Source organism: Rutilus rutilus (genome assembly GCF_951802725.1).
Source record: "Rutilus rutilus genome assembly, chromosome: 21".
NCBI lineage: Eukaryota > Metazoa > Chordata > Actinopteri > Cypriniformes > Leuciscidae > Rutilus > Rutilus rutilus.
In genome coordinates this window covers 14352170-14376493 of record NC_140226.1, presented here as the reverse complement: position 1 = coordinate 14376493, position 24324 = coordinate 14352170, and the positions used below count along the sequence as shown (strand labels likewise).

At 36.1% G+C, this 24324-nt stretch overlaps 3 protein-coding genes across 52 annotated transcripts in view; 2 read left to right on the top strand and 1 right to left on the bottom strand.

Annotated features, from left to right (window-relative positions):
* Positions 1-363: 363 nt before the first annotated feature.
* marcksb (myristoylated alanine-rich protein kinase C substrate b) lies at positions 364-3188 on the bottom strand. Its single transcript, XM_084392930.1, has 2 exons — positions 2834-3188; positions 364-2002 (listed from the first exon to the last, which is right to left on the bottom strand). Exons 1-2 carry the CDS (start codon positions 2918-2920, stop codon positions 1394-1396), a joined length of 696 nt encoding a protein of 231 aa, XP_084249056.1. The 5' UTR covers positions 2921-3188; the 3' UTR covers positions 364-1393.
* A 3071-nt stretch (positions 3189-6259) lies between these two features.
* On the top strand, positions 6260-20134 carry fyna (FYN proto-oncogene, Src family tyrosine kinase a). The gene is made up of 13 exons (XM_084392517.1): positions 6260-6458; positions 8000-8087; positions 8573-8829; positions 9337-9433; positions 10142-10240; positions 10423-10526; positions 10994-11143; positions 11238-11402; positions 11610-11789; positions 14982-15058; positions 15170-15323; positions 16127-16258; positions 18921-20134. Exons 3-13 carry the CDS (start codon positions 8583-8585, stop codon positions 19127-19129), a joined length of 1614 nt encoding a protein of 537 aa, XP_084248643.1. The 5' UTR covers positions 6260-6458; positions 8000-8087; positions 8573-8582; the 3' UTR covers positions 19130-20134.
* A 1892-nt stretch (positions 20135-22026) lies between these two features.
* LOC311281397 (uncharacterized protein) overlaps positions 22027-24324 on the top strand; it is a 40027-nt gene continuing 37729 nt past the window's right edge. For 44 of the 50 annotated variants that reach the window (XM_084394278.1, XM_084394265.1, XM_084394264.1 and 41 more), the window contains exons 1-3: positions 22027-22383; positions 23684-23884; positions 23975-24079. In XM_084394278.1, coding sequence (XP_084250404.1) covers positions 22365-22383; positions 23684-23884; positions 23975-24079 — 325 coding nt within the window. In that variant the 5' untranslated portion in view covers positions 22027-22364. The remainder of the gene's footprint in view (positions 22384-23683; positions 23885-23974; positions 24080-24324) is intronic. The other 6 variants (XM_084394291.1, XM_084394289.1, XM_084394288.1 and 3 more) reach the window with 3 other exon arrangements.

Sequence of the window (24324 nt, the reverse complement as noted above, 5' to 3'; positions counted from 1 at the left end):
TTTAGAAGAACGGCATTTACAAGTGCTGAGGGTAAATACAAAAAACATAATGAAAAGTTCCTCATACCTCAAGGTCTATGTGATATGAGAAAGCGGTGGTGTAAAACCTACAAACCCTTATATAATTGCTTAATTAGGTGTTTTACCATGGCACTGTTCAGTATGAGCTGGCAAATGGATTTGAGGGTAGAGATACTCAGTGATGGAAGACCTCCACCAAAATAACATGAAAATAAAGTTAGAAATGTTTTCTAAAAATGTCTTCTCTTGTAAAAATGTGTATCACAAATTATTCAAGGCAAAGACATTCATATTATAAAGAATGTTGCACAATCAATACTCAAACAAAACCACTCATATATTGTCTGTCTAAATCCTTTATTTGTTTTGAGTGCCCCTAAAATGGAAGGGGTAAAAGAAGCATTGTGAACGATTTGCACGCAGTTACATTCCATTTAAAAATCAAGTAGAGATGGTGTTGAAGTATTTACAGGAAAGAAAAAAAAGAAAAAAAAAAGAAAAAAAAAAGAAAAAAAAAATCTACTTGACGATTGCACCGGCAATTTTTCAAACATTTGTGGAACTCTGCTGGAATAAAAAAAAAAAAACACTGACTGCATTACACATGACAGGCCAAATGTTTTGATCTTAAACATTTCAGAACATTATTCTCAATGAAACAGGGTTTTTTTCCAGAAAGAGAAAAAAAAAAAACTTCAATTGATACCACTGATATAAAGAAGAAAAAAAACAACAAGATAAAGCCAACATCATAAAATCCAGCAATGACAAAAGCCAATACCAATACATAATGCTGCAGTTTTGCACAATGCAGCTGCTGAGGTTTTAAGCACCTGTTTTGATGATTGATGTAACGGCAGTAAAAAAAAAACAAAAACAAAAAAAACAAGAAAGTGACCAATAACATCTGTAAATTGTTCAATGATGTTGTTTCTAATAGCTCCTTTTTCCACACGCTTGATTTACCCAAATAGAATGGCACCAGTACCTTCAACTAACATTTCAACTCAATGTCCTTACAACAACTAATGTAAGTTCATCTACAAAAGAAAACAAAAACAAAGAAAAAAACCAAACAATTGAAACAAGCAATGCTCTATTAATCTCACTCATGCACGCACACACACCCACCCACACAACTTACACAACTGCTACAAAAAATTATGAAAAACATGGGAAAAATGTGCCTTTCACTTCCAATCATTCCATCCAACTTCCTTCCTTCAAAATGCCATATACAATGTAGTGGATGGAACAGGAATGGATGAAAGTATGGGAGAAAACAGAAGGTTTGAAATGTCATTGGTTTTGTACAAATTTTCCATGTTTGTGCTCCTCGGACTTCATCTAAAATGGGCTTTTCACCTCCATCTTACTCTGTGGCAGCGGCTGGGGCATCTGAGCTCTCTGCGGCTGCCGGTTCCTGAGGAGCAGCTTCTGCTGGCTTCTCCTCAGCGGGCTTTTCTTCGGCTACCTCATTGGATGGTTTTTCCTCATTGCTTTCGGCTGGTTCGTCAGCTTTGGGTTCCTCAGTTGGAGCCTCCGTCTTGGCCTCTTCGCTGGAGGCCTCAGGCTTGGCCTCCTCAGCCTCAGGTTCAGCATCCTTCTTCTGCTCTCCATTCTCCACAGCTGCCGCCGCCGCCTCTCCACCTTCAGCATCTTTTTTGGCGCTCTTCTTAAAAGAGAAGCCGCTGAGTTTGAATGGTTTCTTAAAGGAGAAGCGCTTTTTGGTTTTGGCAGGCTCAGCGCTCGCAGGGGCAGAACCGTTTTCTTCTGTCTTGGCCGAGTCTTCACCATTTGCAACGGCGGAACTTTCTGCATCCCCCTCTGGAGCGGCCTTCTCTGCGCCTTCTTCCTCTGCCTTTCCTTCCTCTGCTTTTACCTCTCCATCAGCAGAGTGCTTTCCATTGGCCTGCACGTCCTCCGTGGCTGCTTCTGCAGTTGGAGAGGCATTCCCATTGGTTTTGGCATGTCCATTCTCCTGAGGGAATAAGAAAATGCTTCATATTAGCTGTTTTTGCACTGCGTAATTTTTTTTTTTTAAATACAACTGTTTGCATTTATTTCGCAAATTTGCAATCTATAAAAAAGCAAAGGCTATATGAAAACACTGTTTGGAGTCTATAGGTTCGCCACGTGGGTGAAGTCTCATGCACTTTGTCTGGCAGATGCTGTTGCCATTTAAGTGAAAGCGTTGCAAGATGGACGAGTAGATCCACCAGCGCTGATCAAACCGAGGAGATCATCGTGTTGAGTACATAAGCAGCATTGCAAGGCTACTTCTAATATCAAAACCATTTCTCATATTAAATCTATGGGTTTTGTCTCGTGGCTTATTTGTACATCCATTTTATCAACAAGATGCAATAAAGGCGTGGTGATTTTACCGAAATGGCTTTGCACGAAGGAAAAGCTTGATAAAGATACGAAGATAATCCCATTTGAATAATACACACACACAAAAAAAAATTCGGAATGGAATCACCGAATTTCAACGTAATCGTAATTTTATGATTTAAAAAGAAAAAAATAACTCGGTTTAAACGCACTTATTACATTGGGGGTCTATAAGAATCAACGTGCAAATGAGGAAAATGCAATTTACACCAAATATAACCCATTTGTGCTGATCTTTTCAACATTTAAACAATAAAATCATCGATATTTAATACAAAGTGTTGATTTTCAGAGAAAAGTGGAGAGTCCCTTTGTTGATCGGCTCATTGTTCATTTGAACCGACTTGATTTTTGGTACTGCACACCCCCTCAAAACACCACACGCCTGTACAAAGATAATAATTAAAGTTATTACCTGTCCATTTGATTTATTCGCAGTCTCGACTGGTTTTTCGGCAGCAGTCTCCTCTTTTGCTCCGTTTTTGGAGATTTGCGCTCCCATGCTTTCACACGCAACAAAGAATCGCAGATCAAATGAATGAACAAAGAGCGCGAGCTTCTCCCTCAGACGCGTCGCGTGCTCGCTCTCAAGAGCGTCTGTTTTCAAATAAAACCGCGGAAAGGAGATAACGAGAGGTAAAGCTGTGATCAACTGATCAGAGAAAATTTATAAATATAGCACCCTCTCAAATAAAATATATTATTTTGGGATACGAGGTGGGGATAATGAAATTGTTCTCTTTTGATAATGAGATGCGAGATACAACGCCCAAATACCCCTGACGTCACAGAAGAGCTATGTGAGCCAATCAGGCGCCTCCGTGAAGCCGGGGGGAGGGGTTACACTCACACACTGGAGGGGGAGGAAGCGCGCGCAACCAGCAACTGGTGATTCGGTACAAGCGAATCCAGTCACAAAGGGGTTTTTTTCATGCTATTTTTATTTCTTTTTTTGGGCATTCCTTTTATTTTTCTCCCCCGTAAACCTGTCTTTAAAAAAATCTTTATTTTGGTTTCTCAAAACTGAAGGGAGATAGCAAACATCATAGATTTAAATGGCTGAGTAGGCTATTCATTTGGTATTCGCTTATCTAAATAGACACTTGGCCAACACATAGATTTGTGATCATTCCCAACGCTCCAACCATGGATTCCAGTTTTCCAATATAAACATCCAGTCACACATTGCATGCATGATGAATTCATTCTGAGGAATCCTGGTGACCTAGATTCAGTCACAGTTTATTGTCAGCCCAGACGGAGCTGTTTTGAATGCACTGAAATAGTCTAAAGCGCACTTTCACATCACCATACTAACTCACGTCACCATGGCAACTGCTCGACATCACAGCAGATTGCTCATAAACAATAATAATATTGTCACTGTTCAATGTTGATATATATTTGTTTACGTCTGAACGAGTGAATGATATGTCTGAGCAATCCAGGAGAGAGTAAAGAGAGATTAAGATTGCAAACCAAGCCCTAAACATTCAAATCTATTAACTAACTCGACATTTATCTTTAAAAAACTATAATGTATAATACAATTAATGTAACAGGACATAATGAACAGTAGCCTAGGCTATAAAACAAATTATGTACTTTAGGGCCCTATAATGCTAATTATGGAATTTGATCAACAACAATCTTTCAGATGTAAAAAAACATGACCATATTTATTATCATTTATAATTTAACCAGTGAAGCATCACGAAAACATTTTGAAAAGTCAGCTCTCTGCATGAAGTGACTCAACAAAATCTTGATGATTATAAAATGTAGGCTATTCAAATATTTCAAAATCTCACTACGGCTGGCCGACGCTGTAGCAACAGATGTTGATTTAGGGCGAGAGTCCTCTGGCAGAGTTTCATTTTCTAAGATTAAAACTAATAATATTGAAAATCAGCCCAAACCTTGATCTGTTTTTGCTGATTACTGATATTGAATACCTCTGTAACACTGCAAGTCATATGCACACATTGCCATTTTTTGGGACATGGTATAGAGCTTTTTTGAGGCATGGCAGTATAGGCCTGCGCCTGCCATTGTTTTTTTTACATGTACCAAATATATGCTCATTCAGTACGATGTGAGACCGGGACTAGAAGTCAAGTCAGTCCATTTTAGAACAATCACATACCATAAAATAATATGTTCCAATGTTCAAAATTAAAAAATTTGAATTCAAATTCAAACACAAAAGATGATGTTGGGGAGAAATCTAAGAGAATTTAGAACGACAGAGGCTGTCATTCAGTCAAACATCTCCTTTTGTTTTCCATGGAAGAAAGAACGCCATACAGGTTTCAAAACAACATGTAAATGTGCACATCATTTAAATTTACAGGCAAACAATCCTTTTTAAGTGATCTGAACATTTCCAACATTATTGCCCAAGAAAAAAAGAAAAAGATAGCATTGAAAGAACACACATTTATGATGGTGTGTAAACATAATGGAATGTGATATGTAAAAAAAAAAAAAAATCCTGTTGTTTTTATAAAAACATCCTGTGGTTGCCAGAATAATTCTGTAAAAAATACAGTAAAAATGTAAACATATTTACAGAACAACCTGTACATTTTACAGTATAAAACTGTAATTTAGAAACAAGAAAATTGCAATTTAAACCGGTAAATCCAACAACGCACACTGCTACTAAATCTGTTTTGTACCTTTAACATATACTGACAACCACCATAAAAGTGCCTTTCCACATGCTGAATTATATATAGTATACAGAATGTGCACAGAGTCATTCATGCAAACGCAAAACACTCATGACACTAAAATAATGCAATAAAAATTCATTACACAACAGAAGATGTAACCTAAAACCCAAATGTGCATAACTGATAAAAACTATTAAGAAACATAATTATTTAAACGAAATGCTAGTCACACCGGGAATTGAATGTCAGTTTACAGTTTTCACTGTAAATAATAATTTAATGTCTTTTTTACTTCTAAAAACTGTACACTTAAAAGCATTTTACTGTTTAAATAGATCTTTTACAGTTTTATTACGGGAACATAGCCTACTGTTAACCTATTAACAATTTTTTTCCATAGCGGTTTTACAATATTTTACGGTTAAAATTACGCAAATTGGTTTACAGTTCATTTTTAATATGCCAATTTTGGGCTTTTCAGTTAAACAATTCATGAAACAACAAAAAGGTAAAACGTCAAACCAACACAGATAATTATAACTCATAAAGTGTGATGACTTGCCCCAACCTGACATTTATGAAAATGGCATTTAGGCTACTAGGATAATCACTTTTGGCAGGCGATAAACTGAAAAGTTTCACACCTATACCATTTCTAATTTAAAGATGAAAATTTTGTCATTACTATATATCTCACCCTCAACTTGTTCCAAACCTGTAGCCTGTGAGTTTCTTTCTTCTGCTGAACACAAAAGAAGATATTTTGAAGAATGTTGGTAGCTAACCAGAAAGTTGACGGCACCCACTGACTTCCATGTTTTTTTTGTTTTTTTTTTGTTTTTTGTTTTTTTGAGGGGGGTAAACTAACCCTGTAACGAAGAGTGTCTAGAAAAGCAGGTGTAGCTCACATACATGCATGGATTAGAAAAAAAAGGTTTTTTTGAGTTAAATTATTGGTGTCTCACAGGTTGTCGACGATTACAGAGAGATTTGTGGAGCATTACCAGACAGCTCTTGTTTTCCTATAGTTACCACCACAGCTGTGCCCACGCTGCATAGTAGGAGCAAGAAAGGACCATCGAGGAGGCAAAATATGCGCGCGCACGCACGCAGGCGTCTTCTGCGCCAACGGATTGGCTGAAGGTCCTGTCAATCACACCCTCGGTTCCCCAGAGAATCCGCCTCAGCAACGCCATCATCTGTTACACTCGGCGACAGGAGCAGCCTGAGCCGTCAGGGCCAATGTTGTTATTTTCATAATTCACCGAGATTTAATTAATAGAAAAAGCTGTCTGCAAATGACCTATTTCCGATTCTCTCTTTGCGGTGAAATACAAAACACTTCAGGCGACCCCTCTCTTGGTAAGCATTTTTGATGGTCTTGCGTTTTTGATACACGATTTGTATCCAATGGATATTGTGGTTAATGGAAATGATGGGAGATGGAGGCATTGTAACGCCAGTGCGAGCGGACTAACCATAATGCGTTCGCTTTATCGGCCGCATGGTATTTAGGGATGGTTAAGATCGAGCGTGAACCGTTTTGTGTAGGGATGGTGTGATGCTTTTGCTCCGAAGCGCTCGTCTCTGGCAGTGGGATTGATGCGCAGCAGAAAAAGCCTTACGTGCACAATTGAATGGAAGAATAAGGCCTCTGTCACTAGACAGTAGTCATCTTATGTTAGAATGAAATCATACAGTAACCCTTATCAGGGTTTACAATCTCCACACACACATATTTGTGTGACTTAACGGATTTTATTTTTTAGTACAATCTGTCTATTGATGTTTTGATGGTTTTATGTCTATTTGAATGTATATGCAGTGGATCTCAGGCACAAAAAGACATTTTCCCCTCTTACTGCTTGGCTTATGCATCCAGAATTATAAATACAGGGTTATCATGGTCATGGAAAACCTGGAAAAATCTGGGTATTTTAAAATAGTCTGGAAAAGTAATAAACAGTCAAAAGTCATGGAATTGTTTCTAGTGTACATTTGTTTCTCAGGTTTTGCTATGAGTGCCAGAAAGCCAAATCCTTCATTTAGCCGCATTCAAATATTTTTGAGACTTATACAACTATAGTTTGAATTTCTTAATTTAAAGGATTGGTACCTGAAATCCTCACAGCAACCTCTGTAAAAAAATATTTGCGCAAGATAAATTCATACAGGTTTGGAACAACTTGAGGGTGAGTAAATAATGATAGAATTGTTATTTTTGGGTGAACTATCCCTTTAAGATATGTTCTACGGTTTCATGAAATGTTTATGTTGTGATGAAAGTATGTAACTTTATGTTTTTTAAGGGATGTAGATAAAACAATAGCCTAGTTCTTTGAATATATTTGCTGTAAGGTCTGTGGTTGAGACTTGTTCAACAAAAGCATAAATGGCTCTTACTCCCGATTTCTGTTTTCTCGAGATTAAAGGGTGTTAAAGGATAAAATGTGCAATTTATACAAAAATAAGTCCTTAAAGGGATAGTTCACCCAAAAATCATAATTTACTCACCCTCAGATTATTCCAAACTTGTATGAGTTTCTTTCTTCTGTTGAACTAAAAATATATAGGCCTATATATATATTGAAGAATGTCTGTTTTGGTAACCAGACAGTTGACGGCACCCATTGACTATTTTATAGTATTTTATTTCCATATACTATGGAAATCAATGGCTACCATAAACTGACTGGTTACCAAAACCAACATTCTTCAAAATATATATATTTTTAGTTCAACAGAAGAAAGAAACTCATACAGGTTTGGAACAACATAAGTGTAAGTAAATTATGACAAACTTTTCATTGTTGGGTGAACTATCCCTTTAAGTATTCTGTGTAGTTCCTCGGAAGTTGTTTGCAAATAAACCGATGTCTCTGGCTTTTGTTTTGCCCACTCAGGCACGGGAGCAAATCGTAGATGTTTTCACCCCATCTTTAATTGAATGGAATGCGAATACTCCACTGTGGTAGCCCAGTGCTCGCCTTGGTATGTTTCTTGAATGTATGTTTTCATTTACTTTCTGCATGTGTTACATTTCAAATCTTCGGTCAAAACAAGCTACTCATATTAACATTTGTTAATCATAACAATAGCTTTGGTAGCATACTAGAAGTTAATAGTAAATGTGAATGTGACAAATTATTATGCTATTTGATGCAAATAAGATGAAATTAATCTCAAATTCAGTGAATGGCTCATTTATTTGTTTTCACTGTAATTATACAGATTTTTTTGTTTTGTTGCTAAATCCCAAGATGCTTGTCGAATGCATTATTTTTTTTATATTCCTTTCAAGTAATTACTTAGGAGTATTTGTTTACTTCCAGTCAGTTGTTCTGAATATGAACCTGAACCTCGTCTTTAATATGGCTCACTTGATTAGATTCAGACCAATAAAATGTCAAACAGAGGTGAATATGCCATTGTGTCTGTTAATGAATGTTCATTTATGCTCTTTCTTCAACACAAAGAATATAGATAATGGGCTGTGTGCAATGTAAGGACAAAGAGGCAACCAAACTCACGGACGACAGAGAAACTAGTGTCTCACAGCATGCTGGATATCGATATGGGGCTGATCCGACACCTCAGCATTACCCTAGCTTTGGAGTCACCACAATACCCAACTACAACAACTTCCATGCGCCTGTCAGTCAAGGAGTGACTGTGTTTGGTGGAGTGAACTCTTCCTCACACTCAGGAACGTTGCGATCCCGGGGTGGAACAGGTAAAATGAGGCGCTTTACTGTTCTGGCACTCGGCACAGAAAGTGAAATATCTTCAGCATGACATAAAAATCATCTTATTTATTACACATTCTTAGTTTTGTTGTGCCCGTTAGATTGGTCCATATCATTCCAAAAAAATAATAAAGTTAGTCTTCCTGGTTAAGTTTCTGAAACAACTTTTCTTTTTGGCTGACATCACCAAGGCCTCTTAATAAAATATTCTGGTATCAAGCATGCACATTTTTTGTGATCCAATCAAATTTGATGGATAAAAGTCCATCAAGTCCTGGCCCTCTGTTTTATTTGGAAATATCTAACAGAAGTAAAATGAGTTTTGAATACCGCATAATGTTTACTGTTTAAATTTTTTTCCTCAATCTTTTAAAAAATATCCCAACTATTTCTACTTTGGAGCACATTGTTGAGACATTGTAATATTTCTATAAAACTATGTATTGTTTTAGTCTTTGTCAGTATGCTGATATTATTTGTCACTTACTTTGCAGGAGTAACACTCTTTGTAGCACTTTATGATTATGAGGCAAGGTCAGAGGATGACCTCAGCTTCAGGAAAGGGGAAAAGTTCCAGATTCTAAATAGCACGTGAGTTTATAGAACATTTTATTTATAAAAAAATAAAAACTTTTCATTAGGAATACTACGGAACCCCGCAGATGACAAGCGGTGAAAACAAAAATGTATATCGTGGCCACGAATGAACAATTCATTCCCATGACTTACTGATAACGTCAGGACGTTTTACTAATAAATTGTGCGCACAATATAATAATTTGTTAATTTGGTTTAGTTAAATCAAAACGAGGGAACGAATAAGTACAACGTGGCCACGATTTACTAAAATGAGAAAACAAATCTTAATTTGACAAAAAAGCAGTAAAACTCAAATTTTGAAATCATTAAAAGCAGTCAAACTGTTTTCTACTTTAATTTATTCTAAAATGTCATTTATTCCTGTGATGAGAATTATGCTGATTTGATGCTCAAGAAATATTTCTTATTAGCATCAAACAGTTTTTTGCTGCTTAATATTTTTGTTGAAACCGTGATGGATTCTTTGATCAATAGAAAGTTAAAAAGAACAGCATTTATGTGAAATATAAATATTTTGTTACGTTATAAATGTCTGTCAAAAACAGTAGTGTTTCTGCACATTACCTCTTGGGAACACAAAAATGGGATTTTATATGTGCATTATAGAACAGCCAGTTTCCTTCTAAATAATTGAAACTTTACCCAGTGGAAATGTATTCATTGTTTATTTGTTCTCTTGCACCTGTTGCCATATATCAGGGAAGGAGACTGGTGGGAGGCCCGCTCTCTCACTACAGGTGGAACAGGATACATACCCAGTAATTATGTGGCTCCAGTGGACTCCATACAGGCAGAAGAGTAAGTTCCATTTTAGTACCAAAATAGGCAAAATGAAATATAAATAGGAGGACTGTCTAGAAGAACAAAGTCTGTTTTTTGCATTACTCTAAGAAGTATTTTCATTGGGGCAAGCACAATAACATAACTTTGTCATGTGGTCATACTGTTAACTAAACTAAACACTATGTATCCCTTTGTAGTTGGTATTTTGGAAAACTAGGCCGTAAAGATGCAGAAAGGCAACTGTTGTCGAATGGAAATCCCAGAGGCACATTCCTTATAAGGGAGAGTGAGACCACGAAAGGTAATTTGCCTTTGCCCAAACCCATTCACAGATACACTACCATTACAAAGTTTATGTGAAAAGAAGTCTCTTATGTTCACCAAGGCTGCATTTATTTAATTAAAAAACACAGTAAAAACAGTAATATTGTAAAATATTGTTACAATTTCAAATAACTGTTATATTTTAATATATTTTAAAATGTTGAAAACAGTTGTGCTACTTAATTCTTTGAAGAATAACAAATTCAAAAGATCAGATCTTTTATAACTTTATAAATGTCTTTGCAGTGACACTTTTGATCAATTTTATGCATCCTTGCTGAACAAAAGCATTCATTTCTTTCAGAAAAAAACTTTCTGACTCCAAATATTTGAACAGAAGTGTACTTTAGTTTTGCAAACTTTACATGTTCTTCTCTGAGTTATTAACTGATATTTGAGACTCCTGTACTATCCTAATTTCCTGTTCACTCATGTTTATTCCAGGAGCGTATTCCTTGTCCATACAGGATTGGGATGAAACTAAGGGCGATCACGTGAAGCATTACAAGATACGCAAGTTAGACAATGGAGGATATTACATCACCACTAGAGCTCAATTTGAAACTCTGCAGCAGCTTGTGCATCATTATTCTGGTAAGTCTGTATTAAATTCTGAATCTGAAAATGAGTTGATCATAAATGATAACAAGACTGCACAAATACATGCTATTAATATCTCTGCGTTCAGCCCGGGCCGCAGGACTCTGTTGCCGTTTAATAGTCCCGTGCCATAAAGGCATGCCCCGCCTCGCCGACCTGTCCGTCAAAACCAAAGATGTATGGGAGATCCCACGGGAGTCACTTCAGCTCATCAAACGATTGGGGAATGGACAGTTCGGAGAGGTCTGGATGGGTAAGAGATTAGCTTAACCTCATGCCCAATAAAAGAGTTTGATATTCATGCATTACTTATAATTCCAGGGGTATAAATCTAGGCCTGTCAGGGAGGCAGAGAACATTTCATCTTGTCAAAAGAAAGCCAGCTGTCTTGGAAGGATTTATGTGTGGTTCCTTTCAAGGGCTGTGTGACTCACTATGAAATCTCGTCTCTGAATGGCAGGCACTTGGAATGGCAATACTAAAGTGGCAGTGAAGACCTTGAAACCAGGCACAATGTCCCCAGAATCGTTCCTGGAGGAGGCTCAGATAATGAAGAAACTGAGGCATGACAAGCTAGTGCAGCTGTATGCGGTCGTCTCTGAAGAACCCATCTACATTGTGACAGAATATATGAGCAAAGGTAGGATCTTGCAAACAGAAGTGCCAAATAAAGGAAGTTCTTTTGAACTTTCTATTCTTCAAAGAATCCTTAAAAATCATCACAGTTTCCACAAATATATTAAGCGGCAACTGTTTTAAACATTGACCATAGTGAGATATGTTTCTTGAGAACCAAATCAGCATGATTTCTGAAGTGACACTGAAGACTGAAGTAATGGTTACATTACATTTTAAAATATATTCAAATAGAAATTATATATATTATATATATATATATGAAGACTTCAGGTGCAAAAGCCGATATTAAGCGAATGCTCTCCACACATAGTATACATTCATTAAATACTTTCACTCCAAACCCACAAAAAATTTAGAAATTAGAAATTCTGGTTCGTTAGCAGAAACCTCTAAACGCCACTTCCCTTTGCCAGCAAAATCCTCTAAGTTTTCAGAACTCAGAAGACGCGAATCAAATCATATGATTTCAAAATGAATGATGACAGCGCGTCGCGACTTTTTTAGTAAAAAATTAACTAATAGATATGAGCATGAAACTTCCCCAGTTGATTACTGATATTAAGACAAATATCTTTTGTATTACAAGTTTTTAGAATATTTATGTTTAAATATGCAAATGAGGTATTATCTCATTAAATATGCGCTAATTTGCATATATTTCTAGAAGAGAAATCTGAACATTGGATAAAGCCAGATTCAAAATTCTTGTTTCATTTTGTTGACATATTAGAGTCAAAGGATTTTTAATACTTTTTGGATATCTCTTTTTACCACTCCATTAATCAGAAAAAAACTGTCAACAGCCATGAAAAATCAAATTTCGCCCCGTTTTTAGGAATAAAATGTTGTATAAATCAGAATCTGAATGATATATGAACAAACCCCTCTGTAAAAACCTTAGGAATATAGATTCCTATATAGATGATCCTATATAGAATATAGATGGAGATTTCTGGCTCAGAGTATGAGAAAAAAAACATTTTGAGAAAACGGCCTTTAAAGATTTGTATTGTAAAAATTCATATTTTTTTGTGGAAAAAACTATTTACAGAAACAATATCTTATCAAATCATTAGCAACACCAATACAAACCATCTAAAACACTAAAACTTATAACACAGCATTTATGGCCTTCAACTGAACAGAACCCTAGTCAAAAACACACACAAACGGAATCACGTTGTCAGAAATTTACATCAGCCAATGAGATTTAGCTCTTAGAGTTAAATGCCCCATTGTACTTTCACGATTGGTTGCTGATAAAAAAGGAAATGACCATATTTGGATCTGACTGACAACATTGTACAAGAGAGAGAGAGAGCTTTCCAACTTTATATGTGATGACAGGGTGCAGACAGCGATCGTGGAGCGGCATGTTGATTTAGAACGCCAACTTTTGTTGAATTTAGGAGAAATCTACAGACGTAAATAGACAAATTGTAGTAAAATAAAGACCGAAATGTGTATTTTGGACTTTTTTTCACCACAAGTCTGAAAGAAGACATGTTATTGAAGACAAAAAGCCCAAAATCTCAAAATTGACCAGTGAAAAAAAAACAACGATGTTTTCAATCGTGTCTCCCCTTAAAGGACAAGTTCGGTATTTTACACTTAAAGCCCTGTTTACAGATCGTTTCTGATGAAATAGAACGGTTAAGATTAAAATTTGGACACATGCTGCTGTCCCGAGAATTTTAGGTTTATTTCGCTTTCCCCCCCACCTACAGAATGGGTGTATAGGTGCACTCGAACATATCCTTCCTAAAACGCATTAAACTTTCGTTTACAAAGAGATGAAACTCACCGAGTGGTCAGGGGTGTTCACTGATATGCTCATACAAAAATCGCTGCAAAATATGCTTTCCAACAGGTGTTTTACCATTCGTTGTAAAACTGTGGATCTATTTTTCCAAACGTCTCACACCCGTAGATTCTTATGTTGAGAGCTTGAATAATAGACACTCCAGCGCAGTTGGTGGCGATAATGCACCTTTGCCAATTGCAAGCAAACCACTGGCATTTCATTGAATACACAGAAGAAGCAGAAGAAGAAGCGGCGGAGTAATACCGTACCTCACACAGCTCTTTCAATACAAGTCAATGGAGTTGGACAAAAACTACGATAAAACCTGTTGGAAAGCATATTTTGCAGCGATTTTTGTATGAGCATATCAGTGAACACCCCTGACCACTCGGTGAGTTTCATCTCTTTGTAAACGAAAGTTTAATGCGTTTTAGGAAGGATTGTTCCAGTGCACCTATACACCCATTCTGGAGGTTTTGGGGAAAGCGAAATAAACCTAAAATTCTCGGGACAGCAGCATGTGTCAACATTTTAATCTTAACCGTTCTATTTCATCAGAAACGATCTGTAAACAGGGCTTTAAGTGTAAAATACCGAACTTGTCCTTTAACAGTATAATTTTTTATAGTTATTAATTTATTCTTTTTTATTTATTTTAATGCATCATCATTTTATATTTATTTTTTCATATAGATTATTATATTTTAAATATAATATTAGATATTTTTTATTTTTAGCATAGTGTATGTGGTGTAGTTATTGTATAAAGTCTTCTGTTTGTCTTCTGTTTTTTTTTTTTTTTTTTGTCATTATGGTTATACTGTGTGAATTATTATTTTTTTGACTATATTTTTTAGCCTTTTACCTTTATTCAGAAAGGACAGTGAAGAGGGACTGGAGAGAGATAGGGTGGGATCGGGAAACGACCGCGGGTCACATTCGAACCTGGGTCCCCTGTGAGCACTTGGACCTGAATAGGATACGGACGTGGCAGTAGTGATTTTGCAACTCTTTACTATGTCTCGTCCAAAGAGGTGGACTTAGAGGTTTTTGCAACAAAAGCACACATGGACTTGCTGGTTTGCAGCAAAAGACAATCAAATTTGTTAAATATCAATGAATAAGTGTTTTTTTAAATAAGGCATTTTAGTAGCGGACTAATAACCTTTCATTGCCATTAAAGTGAAATTACTGAATAAAAAGCCTGATAAAAATGCTCATTTAAAAGAAAAATGTCAGATGGACTTAGAGGTTTTTGCATCTGAAGTCTTCATATATATATATATATATATATATATATATATATATATATATATATATATATATATAAGAAGTTTTGTTTTGTTTGAAGTTGGAGGTTTGTTCACACATATTTTGATGGACTTTCAGGAAGCCTGCTGGATTTCTTGAAGGATGGTGAAGGACGTGGGCTTAAATTGCCAAATTTAGTTGACATGGCTGCTCAGGTTTGTAAAATGTTTTGATACCCATAATCATTAAAGGTATCTGGTATCAGAAAGCACTTACCTAACCCCAGGACATTTAAATATTCCATTGCTTGCACACTCCTCTTTTAGGTTGCTGCAGGCATGGCTTACATTGAAAGGATGAACTACATCCACAGAGATCTGCGGTCTGCCAATATACTTGTTGGTGATAGCTTAGTGTGCAAGATTGCAGATTTTGGACTGGCCAGACTAATAGAGGACAATGAATACACAGCACGACAAGGTGAGGTATACGATTCCAAATCAGGCTTAGCTACTCTGTCTTTGTAGACTTAGTTAACCCTCTATGGTTTCCTTCACTTTACACTTCACACTGACCGTTCAGAAAAAAGTACAACAAACTGCATTTTTGGACTTAAAAGATCAGAGTTTATAAAAAACATTAATATGCTGTTTTTAAGTCATACGGTACTCAGTTTTCTCTGCAAGATGCAAGTTTTTCCTTCTTCACTTGGATTTTTTGGTTCACAGATCACAGTCTAACATAGTTTTACAACATAGTTTTACAGTAAACTGAAAAAATATTAATGTTACCATATGGCAAATTTTTAAATAATCCAATTACTCACTGGGCGTTTTAATATATATATATTTTTTATAAATATTGGCGTCACTTGTATTACTGTGGTTGTTATTTATTTATTCATTGAAAGTGTTTATTACAATACAATAGTTTTTATGCATAGAAACACAAGTATTCATTAAATGTGTTTATTAAAAAATATAATTTGTTTGTAGGCAGTTCCAAATTAATAATTATATTAATTCATAAGAGTTTAATTTTTTTACCATGGTTTGTTCCCATGTGGGAACATTTTCAGCATGGCAACATCTCAAAAGTAATTGAGATGACGTGGCCATTTAAGTCATATAATATATGACTGAGCAGTGTTTTATCTACTAATGTTTGTTTCCTTATGCACATATTCAACAGAGTTAAATCTGCAATTTCCCTGGGAACATTGCCCAGTTCACAAGTAGGCCACATTTCGAGATCAGATCCGTAAATCCAGTGTTCCGTTTTAGGTGCCAAGTTCCCAATCAAGTGGACGGCTCCAGAGGCAGCGCTCTATGGAAGGTTTACTATCAAGTCAGATGTGTGGTCGTTTGGAATACTACTCACAGAGCTGGTCACCAAAGGACGCGTACCCTATCCAGGTGAGATCTGATGGTGGAAGGAACATTCTTAAATCATTAACACTGACAGCAACTGACAAAAATGACCGGAATTCATTCATTTTAATTGAAAGTTTGTAATTTGATGCAAGACAAATTCTTAAAGGGATAATTTACTAAAAAGTTTGAATTCTGTCGTCATTTACTATTTTTAAAATGTTACTATATTTTTAAAAATGTCTCAATGTCTCCTTAGTTATTACTAGGGGTGTCCCCGACTATGGATTTTCATAGTCCAATCAGAATCGTCAAGTCTTGCCTATAGTCGACTAATAGTCGAATCATGTGTATGGGGGCGGGGCTTTAACATTTCAAAGCCGTGATGTACAGAAAATCACACAAAGATATAGAAGAAAATGTATAAAAACATTTTGGATCAATAAAGCTATGAAATAACATAAATAACTCCAGAAAGGCCACACTGCAGACAGGATTTATATTTCACATGCAAATCAAATTAAATCGGCTAAATTACCTGTGCGAGCAGGCTCTAAGTACAGCAATAAATCAGAATCAAGTCACAAGATGAGGAGCAAATGTGTGCAAAATGCCTAAAGTGCAGGGGAAAATATATTCAAAACACAAGCCACAAATAGTTAGATTAGATAACCCTGACAGATCAATAAATAAAATTAAAATAAAGAAATTATTAAAATAACGATAGTAGCCAGAATTTTCAACTTTGTCTTTTTAATAACAAAAAAACGAATTAGAACCGGCTGAAAAGTTTTGAAATCACTTGTACCCTACCTGATCGAGAGAACAAATCCAGTCTTTCACTCTGTCTGTGTCCGTTGGAGTCTTTTCAAATTGTGCGCGCGGATAAAATACATTCTAAAACACTTAACGTGAAAAACGTTTAACGACTTAATCTCCTAAAATAGTTAAATTAAAATATGAAAACGCTTCACTATGAACGCATTGCGTTCATATTCTGGGTTCATCTGCTTATCTGCACATAGTATGGTTTCTTAATAAAGTGTGTACTGTGTACATACATTAAGCCACGTTAAAGTGCCTTTTAAGCGTTTTAAAAGCTTTTTTCACGTTAAGCATTTTAGAATGTCCCGTGGAAAACCAACTTGTTAACGTTGGCCGGCATAAGTGCGATCATGGTTTTCCTGATGCTAAATCCAGTCTTGGAGAATATCCTTTCTGATGGTGTACATCCACACTTTAGATTTTCTTATCCCAGACATTGTTAAAGATTTAAATTCTTGCCGCCAAGACGCTCCTCTGTCGGTCACGGATTGAAAGTGAAACTTAAATCTGTCACGGGGTGTTTGGATTTATTCACGCACGTTTAAAAATATTATATACAGCATTATCATAATAGGCTGAATATTAACGTATTGACAGAAAACCGGTAGTTCTATGTGAAATCAGACATTGAGCACCCTCAAATAGCCAAAGTGGCATGATCCTCGTTTCACGACCGTGAGATCGGTAGTCGAATAAGGCTCCTCCTATCGAAGCATCGAATCTTCGACTATTCGGGGTCACCCCTAGTTATTACCTAACTTTTCTCAATCCAAATGAATCCAATCTGATTCTGAATGAAATATATGAACCCTAAATTCTGCAGTCGTATTCATATGTTCGTTTGCATGTATTCTGAATAAAACTTCAGCGCATGCGCACTGCCCATCGCTGCGTTCAGAACGATAAACCCGCAGCGATAATGTCACTAATCTACCATGAGTATGTATTTTTGTGTCATTTTTGCCTTGATGACATATCTAAAAAGAATGCTGACATATATATCAGAAGAGGATGTTTTTAATCAAATATTTAGTCTCCTCCACTGACCAGTTCACAAGACCTAAATAAACGTTCATGCACGTTCATAAGATGTAAAAACGTTTGTAAACCTCAGAGATCTTATTATAAAAGGGCTATGGTAAACATACGCAGCACTGCGCAAAGTATTTTTGAATCTGATTGAGAGAATATTTTAATTCAAGCGTTTACGTGCTTATTTTTGAGCAAATTATTTAAGGTCTACACCACTCTTTTACACCCGATTGAAATTTTATTCAGATAAAGCTCATTCGGATCGATGGAGGTGTTTACCGAAGCCAAAATATCCCAATAACGGTAGTTGAGGTGGAGCCGCGGTATAAAGGTCCCTCTCCAGCAGACTCAATCGCAAAATCATGACGTGACATCCCGTTTTTATAGCGTGATAAGAACTACCTAAAAGGACAGAAACCAACTTTGGAAACAAAATGATTTGAAGTGTAATTGAATTTTTTTCTGCATCCCATTCAATTACATGGAGAGGGCGGGTTTATGACCTATACTGCAGCCAGCCACCAGGGGGCGATTGAAATGCTTTGGCTTCACTTTTCAGGACGTGTGCGGCACACTTGTTTTACATGAAGCCTTTTTAATCTGATCATTCTGATTACTAAAGGATTATTTGGGTGCATGCAAACGTTGGACCCCATAGGCTTGCATTGTATGGACAAAAACAGTTATCTTCTTTTGTGTTCCACATAAGTTAGAACGTTTTTGGGTGAACTATCTATCTTTAAAAGAATGAATAAATGAATGAAGTACAACACAGCATCATACAGGAATTTAAGGGCCCCACAACTTCTTTTCCCACTTAAAGAGCACATGCTTTGAATTTGTCCCTCAGGCATGAACAACCGGGAAGTCTTGGAGCAAGTAGAGCGTGGTTACAGGATGCCCTGCCCCCAGGACTGTCCCAGCTCCCTGCATGAGCTCATGCTCCAATGCTGGAAGAGGGACCCCGAGGAGCGGCCCACCTTTGAGTATCTGCAAGCCTTCCTGGAGGATTACTTCACTGCCACTGAACCACAGTACCAACCCGGGGACAACCTCTAAACGCATTGCTCCAGAGTACAGAGAGTGCCACAAAAGACTGCCCTTCAAAAGACTGATCGAAAGAGCGTTTGAAAAGAAAAGCTTCCAGGTTTTGTGCCATCTCAATGACCCAATGTCTGACACAATCCATCTTCCATCGAACAAAGGACATGCAATCGCATTATATCTGTCAGTAAAGCCAAAAATAGTGTTCTGTGGAGAGACATCAGTCATGAATAATGATAAGAACGGCTTGTTTGTATGTAGTGTAAATAGTGTGTTTAGTTTTCCCTTGTATTTGGCTTGTTTTATTACTTTTTATAATGCTGTTTTGCGTTCGTATCCAGGCCGAGAAAGAATCGACGCTGTGAGGAAAAGCATGAACAACAGAGGCGGCATCAAACATTTGAAAATGTACAATGATTCTGGAAATCATTCTTAGACACTTCCAGTGGGATGTTGAACAGCCTCTTTTAAATATTAAAGGAAATCTGTCAATTGTATATTAAATTAACTGTACGTGTCAAAACACTCCCGTTTTGCATAGGTAGCATTTCTGACACGGAGCGACTTTCACAGAGGGTAATGATGTCCGCACTGGTTTTAGTGAGTTTGCTGGGCCTAATTATTTTGCACCTGCTTTTAGCAAGCGCTCAGTGTCTCTCTTTTGTTTTCTGCTTCTTAGAATGAGTGCATTTTCTATTTAGTCACTTTGGATTAACAATAGAGCAATGTATGTATCAGAATAGTATGAGACCAAGTGGGCATTATGCTTGACCATACTGGCATCTTTCCTGCAAATAAGATAAAATGACTGCTAACATCCTTACTGTTGTGAGAGAAAATAAAAGGAGTCCATTAAATGTATCTCACAATATCATGCATTATAAAATAACACGACTAAATACGTAGAGAAATATTATAAAATGGTAGAATTCCACTCGAGATAACTCATTGCTGGTCTGCCTTGTTTTTGCCCCTCATTTTGTCCTTCATGATAAAATGATACGTGTGTCTGAATATTCATTATTGGGTCATTCTTTCATTTTTTGTCACATTTAAGAAGGGACCGACCTCTCAGTAAACATACTTACTGTAAGTCAACGGTACTTTCACATATTCTCATTGCGGCAATATCGGCATGAGCCATTTTCCAAGGGCAGTTATTCACCTACTGTTGATTTCAGACAAAATTTTGGAAAGAATAATGTGTTCAAATGAGGGCTGCTTTTATCTGGGCCTATGATTAAAATTATGTACTGCATTTGTGTTCAAATCCAACCTTATAATTTTCACATTTATTTTTGTACCATCTATATTTGGATTAATTCATAAATATTGTGTTTATTTAATTTCTTTGTTTCATTTATGCACAAACATTCTTAGAATAAAGTGTCAATCAAATCCATTTCTCCTTTCCTTTTTTTTTTTTTTTTTCACCTGACATCCAATTTTATTTGAATATCTTTTTTGTTAAGATTGGGAGGTACTCCAAGATTCTCTAGATTTAAAACATTTTATCACATAAAAATGGTCATATTGATATTCTTAATTCATATTTATGCATTAACACATTTTAGATGATAAAACAGTAAATACAATGTTAATGTATATGGACTGTCAAACGTGTGGCCACTTTGCTTGACATTTTATTATTTAATATTATAAGTTTGTGTTAATTACATAAACTCTTGTCATTCAAAAGTTGAGGGTTGCTAAGATTTTGTATTGTTTTTGAAAGAATTATCATATGCTCAACAACGCTGCATTTACTTGATCAAAAACGCAGTAAAAACAGTAATACTGTAAAATATTATGATGCCTTTACACGTACTGCATGTCGGAATTATCGTCAATACTAGTTTCCTAGTTACAAATTTGGACATGAACACCCTCTCAAGTCAAAAATGGAATGCGATGATCTCGTAATCACGACATCAGAAGTGGGAAGTAGGAAATTTCCAATAATTTTCAACACGTGAAGGCAGCATTAGTCTTTAGTGTCACATGATCCTTCAGAAACCATTTAGCTGATTAAGTGCTCAAGAAACATTAATTATAAGTGTTGGAAACAGTTGTACTTCTCAATATTTTTGTGGAAACTGTTATTAAGCTCAAAAGAATCACATTTACTTTTATTTTTGTCATTTGTTTTGAAAAGTCACTTTTGATCAATTAGGCCTAAATGCATCCTTGCTGAATATAATTTTAGTTTTTTATAAAACTTACCCCAAACTGTCAAACAGTAAAGTACATTTTAAAATGTGTGTATCATTTTAATCAACTAAACAATTGTATGTTTGCAAGCAGGCAGCAACATGTCCGTGCTCATCTCTATTGCTGCCACCTTCAGCAATTGCAATTCTGTAATTCCCTTCATGTCCAGCGGAGGGCCACTGCATTCCAGCCAAAACATGTCGATCCGTGCCACAGATCCACACCTCAGCTAGTTTGTTGTTCCCTAGTTAAAAATAGGAGTAATGCCTCTATATTTCAGATCTGTTCTACGAAATCACCAGTGAAACCATATGTAGTGAGATTTAAATAAAGAGTGCTAATTGGAACCATTAATAATTTTAAATATAATGTAATAGATCCCAATACCATTTAGTCTAAATTAAATAAACACTTCAGTTTGGAAACAAATTATTGGGTAAATTACTGTAGAGATGCAATATTACATACTATGCAGCAATGTCATTGATGGCACATGCATTAAATGAATGACATGATGTGAAATACCAAAAAGCAATGACTTTACAGTCTGTGAACATGCAACTGTCAACTTTTCTTTTGCTCCCAGTAGTTCACACCCCCTACCGCCTAAAAAGGCAAGAGAGAGTGCAGCTGGTAAACCCTACACTGCCTAAGAATAAACCAGGCTTGCAATGGATAAGGTTACCCTGAAGCACCCCAGCACTTTTCCCGTCCCACAGCCATGTGAGGCACCAATAACATGGGCTAAATTACCAGCACCTATTTGCTGCGCCCCCTGCCTGAGCCTGAACTCCCCTGTTTACGTCCCTGACCTAATATCCCATTCTCCCACAGCCATGATCCCAAATCCGGCACTTTGAAAACCCTCATCCCACTTTTCTCACAAGATTGTGAGGTTTCACCCCTGGATTGGATGGGACAACAAAGAGGAACATCATTTAATGAGTTGGATTTAACATCAACTGGGTGAAACCCGCAAAATAAGATTACACAAGCAAAATCAAAGGACATTCAGCCGAAGAACCACCAGAACTACACCATGGCTCAGGCAACTAAAGGTACTGCAGGTTTTGTACTCATGATCTCTTGCATTAGTACGACAGACAGAGTTTAACAAATAAAAATACACAAAAATACATATTATAATATTTCAGAAATCAGAATAATAAAACATGGAATAATAAAACACTGAACCACAATAAATGCTGTTTCGATGCTGTATAAAACTGAACAACAGCTCAGTTGTGATCTTAATGTTTTGATTTTAATCTGTTGAAGCAAATATGCTGTACTCATGGCATTTATGTAGCTCAGAACATTTTCAAGACTAATACAGAGAAGTCTATAATTAACTCAGATTTATTCATATAATTTGAAGTGTGTAGATTTATTTAGATTTATGAACTTTATTGGTCATTTAAAAAATAGGTTTTGTGCAGAGCAATGCTTAAATGAACACACATTCACCAACGTTCAAAGGTTTTATATTTATAGATATCTTTTTTTAAAGAAAATAATAAAATTTATTCAACAAGGATGCTTTAAATTGATCAAAAGTGACAGTAAGGATATATTTAATACCATAATATATATATATATATATATATATATACATATATATATATTTCAAATAAATGCTGTTCTTTCAAACTTTCTATTTATCAAATAAATCCAAAAAAAAAAAAAAAAAACATTCAAAACATGATTCCTCAAAAATATTAAGCAGCACAACTGTTTGCAACATTGATAATAATAAGAAATGTTTCTTGAGTAGAAAATCAGCATATTAGTATGATTTCTGAAGGATCATGTGACACTGAGGTCTGGATCATGATGCTGAAAAAACAGTAATTTAATAATATTTCACAATATTACTGATTTTATTGTATTTTTGATCAAATTAATACAGCCTTGGTGAGCGTCAAGACTTCTTTCAAAAATCATACTGACCCCAAACGTTTGAACTTAGTGTGTCATATTTTGATGAATCTAGCAAACATGGTTGATATTTGCAATGACAATTACAATATTAAGACTTTTGGTTAGATAGTTTCTTTGTTTAGTTCATGATGTCATTAAACTCAAGCAGCAGGGAGAAAATAACACAAGATGGAGAAGTGTCTAGACTGCACTTAACGTAAGAGAACAGCTGCAACAAATATGAGTTCGACATTATGGTTCTTTATAGAAATGAAAAAATATGTAGACATGTCAGTAGAATAGATTAATACCATAGGCATTTAGCAAGCAACCAATGGGTAGCCTAACATTTTCTCCTGTGTGACATTCAGGAGCAAGTATTTCCAACGTTTGCTATAGACCATGGTATATGTGTAAAATTCATGCATGTGACTCCAGGTCCAGTGAAGTCCATCCCTCCCACTGCTGTAGATGCTCCGGCTAGGGCAGTGCATCCAGCCTCTCTTACGGCCCGGAGCCATGGAGTTTTACGAATCATGAATCGCCCGGCACAATGGGTTGTCATCCTCACACTTCTGATCTCTTGGTCAATAGCAGGTGTTGTCATGTTCGACTTTGTCAGTGACGATCAGATTGCAAGTGAGTTTTAAATCATTTTCACAGTTCCTATTTTATTTACTTGTGCTGGTATTTGATTTGTTGGCTTCACTCTAAACTGTTTTCCTCTAGGCATCCAGGATTTTGGTTCTGACCCAGTGTTAGCAGTGAACAAGGCCATTGAAGGCATTGAAAACAAGATTAACCACATGAATGATGTGTTTAATGATGCTCATGGTATGATTTCATAGTACACAACTAGTTTCTTTTAGTAGCCTAGCTATAATTTTCAGATTTTTAAATTCGGTAATTTGTTACTGAGCCTATTCCTTTCAGTGCAATTACAATGGCTAAAGCTTTCAGTCCTCAAAAAAGAGTGCAAAACAATTAAAGCTCATCATACAAGTAGTCTAAAGGACTAGCGTGCTATATTTAAAGTCTTCTAAAGGTATACAGTTGCTTTGTGTGGAAAACAGACCGTT

Coding starts and splice junctions, on each gene's coding strand:
- marcksb (XM_084392930.1), bottom strand. CDS start 2,920: ATGGGAGCGCAAATCTCCAAAAACGGAGCAAAAGAGGAGACTGCTGCC. Junction 2,003..2,833: donor CGAATAAATCAAATGGACAG/GTAATAACTTTA, acceptor TTATTCCCTCAG/GAGAATGGACATGCCAAAAC.
- fyna (XM_084392517.1), top strand. CDS start 8,583: ATGGGCTGTGTGCAATGTAAGGACAAAGAGGCAACCAAACTCACGGAC. Junction 15,059..15,169: donor TAGTTGACATGGCTGCTCAG/GTTTGTAAAATG, acceptor CTCCTCTTTTAG/GTTGCTGCAGGCATGGCTTA. Junction 15,324..16,126: donor TGAATACACAGCACGACAAG/GTGAGGTATACG, acceptor GTTCCGTTTTAG/GTGCCAAGTTCCCAATCAAG.